Source organism: Nicotiana tabacum, chromosome 24, assembly GCF_000715075.1.
Source record: "Nicotiana tabacum cultivar K326 chromosome 24, ASM71507v2, whole genome shotgun sequence".
NCBI lineage: Eukaryota > Viridiplantae > Streptophyta > Magnoliopsida > Solanales > Solanaceae > Nicotiana > Nicotiana tabacum.
This window is the reverse complement of record NC_134103.1, coordinates 13,287,943-13,294,500: the sequence shown is the minus strand read 5'-3', so window position 1 is coordinate 13,294,500 and position 6,558 is coordinate 13,287,943. Positions and strand designations below refer to the sequence as shown.

The following is a 6,558-nucleotide window of genomic DNA, read 5'->3' as shown; positions in this document are numbered from 1 at the left end:
AAAACACCCCATAGACGTGACTGGCACCCAACTAACACTACCCGCTAGGCGAACCAACTTACATCATATACAACATTTATTCAACACTCGACCAAAATAAATGTAAGTTCTAATATTTCGTTAATTAAATGTGAATAATTAATGATCCACACTGTTTCATAAATAAATGAAGAAACAACACTCTAGCCCAAATCCCGCACTAGACTATGGAGCATCTAAGAGGATTACAAAAGACATCATATGAATAAATGATAAATACTCTTTTGGAAGCCTCCACGAATAATGCGGTGGCTCACCTCAATAACTGGATCAACTCTAGTGAACCTATCAACTACTAGCTCCGTCTTCACCAATAGTATCTGTATGGACATGGAGGTAAGAAGTGAGTTATGCATGAATATAACCCAGTAAGATCCTCGACCCGCCACTCTGAATACCTATGGAATAAGTGTTAGAAAATGCAAACACACAACGAGCACAAAAATAATATGTACAATAATTATTTCACAATATAATTGTCCAAACTAATATTTAACATCACACACTTATATCTTTAAAATAATTCACACTAAGGACCTGTTATAAGCGGCAATGAAGAAAATTAATCAAACACCCCGACGAGTCCACGACGGCATGCACAATGCCCCAAATCTGTTATGGCGGCATACACAATCCCCCAAATATATCAAGAACCATACACAATGCTCGGATGTTGTACAAAGGCGTACACAATTACCCAACATCATGTCTCAAAGCCGCATCAAACTATCAAACTCAACACCATGGCTCACAACCCTATCAAACTATCAAACTCATCATCATGGCTTACAACCGTATCACACCATCAAACAACTTATAAAATAAGTTTTTTTATATTTTTTATAAAATAATATATTTGCGGCTAGTCTAAGACCACTTACCTCACTAACAACAAATTCCCCAACCTTACGACGTCCAAACACCAACCAAACGGCCTCCAACAACCTTAATCTATGTAAAATATTGATTAACAGTGTTAATTATTCTAGTTTGGGCCATATCATTTTTTTTGAATATTCAAATCAAAGTCAACTCCTCATCCACATGATCAAATTTCGAACTAATCATATTTCTGAGTTATCCATAAATCATAAGGTCCAAATCTATATTCTCAACTAAAATTTATCCCTTCCGCCAATACCAATAAGACTTAGAACCAAATTTCTCACCATCTAATCATTCCCAAAAGACAGGATTACCACATCAACACACGGTACAAACCTCAACCAGCCGAACCAACTTATGCCTATGCCCACAAGGCACAACCACATGACGTAAGACATCACACATATGCCCTTAATAACAACTCTAGTCACAGTAGCTGCCCATAATTAAATCCAGCACTAACAATTAGCCTGATACCTATTAGAATCCTATTTCAAACCTTCACAACACAGACAACGATGTAAGAAACATGAAGAGCTCATAACTATTCACCAGAATCAACACATCATATCTAACGCCACCGGGGCATACACCTCGCAAGTTAGAACTCAATAATCATAACACGAATACGACTGAATAAGTAAGGAGAAACACATAAGAGAACTATCAAACAAGCCTGACATGCACCACTCTCTATCAGTATCATACTACAAACCCATTACACAAGGGAGAAACAAGACATATGAACAAATCGCAAGAATCTTATCCTGATATAACTCTATCGCGACACGCAGCCCGGTTCAAACACATCGAAGCACATGACACCGCGATGGTCTCACCCTCAACTCTGATTCACAAGTAGAATACACATCATGCCAACCAAAACTTTCCATTAATTCAATTCCGCCAGCAAAATCGCCACACATACTGAATTCCCACACCGGTAGAGCATCTAAATCATAGGTTGTAACCTATCACCCAGAATTCACATCAAACTACCGTAACGAGTAATAGAAATTCACTTCTAGTCTCATATATCTCAATAATGAATATAACAAAATGATAGACTCGGGCTACCACTATAGAATCTCCCAACAGGGGTAAACACATAAGCAAAGTATAAAGTCACAAAACTCACCCATAAGTAAAGTAAAATAAAAGGACTCACCCCGTTAAGCAGAACCGGAACAAGATACAAATGATGCTCCTCTATAACAAATTGAAACCATAAATGTACGATATCATCTGGTGCAGCGGCCTCAGCCTTACCATAGAAAACACAACAATGGGTGGGGCCTCCCCCTCTTAGGCACCCTCTACTTGCTTGACCCGCACCCCAAGCTGGTGCTGTAGGGATATCAACAACTGAAGCAGAACTTATAGCATGAATAACCCGCTGTGTCACATCTGTCCGGAGTCTAGGATAATCTCTCACCATGTGGCTGGTATCTCCACACTCAAATCAACATTTATACTGACATGGCTGTGGAAACTATCCGGTATGGGTACCTGAAACACCGTGCGAAGCCTGAAGAGCAAACGGAACTGGCTAACCCACAAAACCTCTACCAAGCCATACCCTGCCTCCAAAATAGGGACTAGTAGATCTCTCCAATCTACGAGGCCTCTTAGCCTCCCCGTCCTCTCTCTCCTGACCCCGCATGACCTCTAGTCAGGGAGCAATCTCTACCACCTACTGAAATGGAACATCCGACTCCAACTCCTGAGCCATGCTGAACTGGATATCATGTCTGAGCCCCTCAATGAACCTACGGACTCTCTCTCTAACTATAGATACCAAAGTAGGTGTATGTCTAGACAATTCATTGAATATAATGTCATACTCTGACACTGACATGGTGCCCTCGCGCAGCGGCTCAAACTCCTCGTGCCATGCATATTGAGGGGTCTGAGGAACAAACTCTCTCAAGAAAACCTCTAAAACTTGGACCAATGAAAGTGAAGTTGCATCGGATGGACTACCCAACTCATACGCTTGCCACAACTGATATGCTGCTTCGTTAAGCTGAACCGTAGTAAAAGCAACCCCACTTGTCTCTACAATACCCATAGCATGAAGAATACGATAGCACTCCCCTAGGATCCCATACGCATACTCTGAATCCAAACTGCTAAAAGTAGGAGGGTGGTACTTTTTGAACCTCACAAGTCTAAGGTGTTGTTCCTCATGTGTTGCTTCCTTAACCACGGGCTGAACTGAAACAACAGGTTGTGTCGGCATGACACCTGGAACCTGACCAACATAGACTCACTGCTCTGGAGTATGGGCGGCAGGAGTCTGAGCCACTCCCTCGATCCGTGAAGTAGCTGGTGCGACCGGGCTCGCCTGAGCCAATGTACCAAACATGCTCAGGAACTGTGCTAAAGTCTCCTGAAGTCCTGGGGTAACAATAGGCGCCTCCAGTACCTGTCCCCCAACCGAAGCTACTAGCGGCTCCTCAACTGTTGCTCTGACATGTGTTCTAGTTGTAGCATGTGCTCCCCATCAGCCTCTACCTTTGCCTCTGCCCAGGACTGCTAGCAACGCTGGCTCTGGGGGAAGCGTTGTCTATAACTACAACTCATGTACTCACCATTTGTGAGAGAATAGAATGACAAAGGTTCAACTCTAAGATCAATAAACTCACACGATAGGAATGAAGGAAGTGAAATTGTCCTAATAGTTCCGTAGCCTCTCGAAGATAAGTACAGATGTCTCTGTACCGATCCGCAAGACTTTACTAAACTCGCTTATGACTCGTAGCACCTATGAACCTAGAGCTCTGATACCAACTTGTCACAACCCCAATTTTCCCTATGTAGGATGTCGTGACGACACCTAGTCTCTAAGACTAGGTAAGCCTAACACTTACTAAATAAACAAAAGAATTCAACCATCAAATGAAAAATACGTGATAAAAATCTTATACAAAATACAATTCCCAAAATCGGTAGTACAAGTCATAAGTTCTACTGAGTTCACTAAGAGAATCCTTAAGTGCAACTATTCGGGATGGAAATTAGACAGTATAAATACGAAATCAGAAGGTGACTTTGATGCCAGGGAACATGACGACAGGATCACATTGAGTCTCCACATCTCGACCAACCAACTAATAATCAACAACAACCGTGGCACCTGGATCTGCATATAAATGTGCAGAAGCATAGTATGAGTATATCACAGCGGTACACAGTAAGTATCAAGACTAACCTTGGTGGAGTAGTGACAAGGGACAGTCAAGACACCTACTAGACTAAAGAACCTGAACAAGTGTGTAGATGAAGTAGTAGAGAAATAATATTAATATAAAGCTAAGCAGGATAAGAAACACAAAACAATACTTTCAATGATACACTAATTACAACAATATTTAACAGGATGCAGTCAAGTCGTAATACTGTAGAGTAAGTTGGACACAATCTAAGTCCAGTGAAACCAAATAAAGAAAAACCAGTAACAACTCAATACGAACTACCGCTTTCACACCAGATCTGTTCAAGCATTTCCACGAGGTACCGAATCTCATAATCACATCTCACGGGTCCCAATTCATGAACCCTAATCGCTAGGTATATTGTGCCCACACTACAATACATAATCGCACGGACGACTCACATGCCAATAGAACATTCCTCACACAGAAAGCAAGTATACAAGAGTACGTATAATGGTTACTGACGTCAGGAGTCCTCTTTTAAAAACAATATGGGTGATTACTACGTGTATGCTTGTACAAGTGTCCTACCATAATTCCAGTCAACAAATAAGAGAAGAGACAATGAATGGAACATAACAAACGATCTCCACGAAATGTATAGTGTAAATAAGACAACAAAGAAGGGGCGTTACGACAAGCACAACAAGATTTGCTACATAGAACTGAGCAAATATAGCAACATGGAGGAAATCAATTAGTAGTATACTAAGGAAAACAACAATCAAAGACAAGTGCACAGAAAAGGGGAAATGACAATAGAGCACTCCCGAGGTACCGTATCGTAGTTTCAAATCGTAAAATGAATCATAACAGCATGGTAAAAACCTCGTGCCACAATAACAATCCGCACGGCAGAAACCTCGTGCCACAATAACAATCTTCACGACCAAAACCTCGTGCCAAAATAACAACCCGCACGACATAAACTATCGTGCCACAATAACAACCGCACGACAGAAACCTCATGCAAATACAATACTAAGTACAACAACGACGACGACAATAACACAAGAATACGGCAAGTAAATCAACTCAGGAACTCCAGAACATAGAGAGACAGAAGAACGAATTCACAAGGAAAGACACAACAGGAAATAATAGTACAACATAGCAATAGCTCAACAAGAAAGAGATACTGTGTAGTAATGATTCCACATAAGTACAATCCAACGATAAGAGGGGTAACATGAATCAATGACTTCAATTAAGGGTAAGTCAACAATGATAAGGGATAACCAAACTTCAATTAGGGTCGATCAATTGCGAAAGAGATTCAATAAACTCAATTAAGGGTAAGCAGATTATGGGAAAAATAATAATAACTTCAATCAAGGATAAACAATTACGGAAAAGATAGCATAGCAATAAAAAAAAGCAACAACTTCAGTTAAGGCACATAAGAGTTTAATCGACAATAAAGTAAAACATGGAGCAATTAATTCCAATTAAGACATGAAAAGGGTGAATTTAGTAAATGAGGCATTTAACATAACAAAAAAACTTCATATCTAATGAACATAAGAACCGAAGTGCCCTAAACGGTCAAATTTCCACAAATAAGCCTAAGCACGTACTCGTCACCTCGTGTAGACGGGCTTCACACGACACAATTAGCACTAAAGACTCAAATCCTAAGGGGTAGTTCCTCCCCACAAAGTTAGGCAAGATACTTACCTCAAAGAAGCTAGACTTTTACTCTAAAATGACCTGCTCAAGTGAAACAACCTCCGGACGGCTCAAATCTAGCCAAAATAACTTTAATTCATAAATAAAACTCATAGAAAATAATTCTGGATAATAAAGCTTCAATCTTTAACAAGAACAAAAAGTCAAACCAAAAGTCGAACCCCAGGACCGTACCTCGGAACCCGATAAAATTAACAAATCCCCGAACACCCATTCCGATACGAGTTCAACCATACTAAGGTTATCAATTTCCGACATCAATTTGTCCTTCAAATCATCATTTTATATTTTGAAAGATTTCTTCAAATATTCCCATTTTTCCTCAACTCAAAACATTAATTTAATGATAAAAGTAAAGATGAAATCATGAAGTATAATCAATTCCGAGTGAAGAGCACTTAATTTAATGATAAAAATAAAGATGAAATCATGAAGTATAATTAGTTCCGAGTGAAGAACACTTACTCTAATGATTTGCTTGAAAAACCCACGAGAAATCGCTCAAAATCGAGCTCTACAAGTCAAGATATGATAAAAATGGCCAAACTCTCAATTTTGAAAGTTATATTCTACTGCCCAGGTGTTTGCACAACGCGATAGCAGAAGAAGGATTGCGATCGCGAAGAAGGAAATGACCAGTGCCAGAAACTGTACTGCACGATCGTGAACAGTTACATGCGATCGCGAAAGGGAAAAATATACTAGCTGCCAAGAAGGCACTACACGA

At 40.0% G+C, this 6,558-nt stretch overlaps 1 protein-coding gene across 1 annotated transcript; it reads right to left on the bottom strand.

The window, feature by feature from the left end:
• Window positions 1-2,617: 2,617 nt before the first annotated feature.
• Window positions 2,618-3,166, bottom strand: LOC142178022 (uncharacterized). The gene has a single exon (XM_075247339.1). It carries the CDS (start codon window positions 3,164-3,166, stop codon window positions 2,618-2,620), a length of 549 nt encoding a protein of 182 aa, XP_075103440.1.
• Between the last annotated feature and the right edge of the window lie 3,392 nt (window positions 3,167-6,558).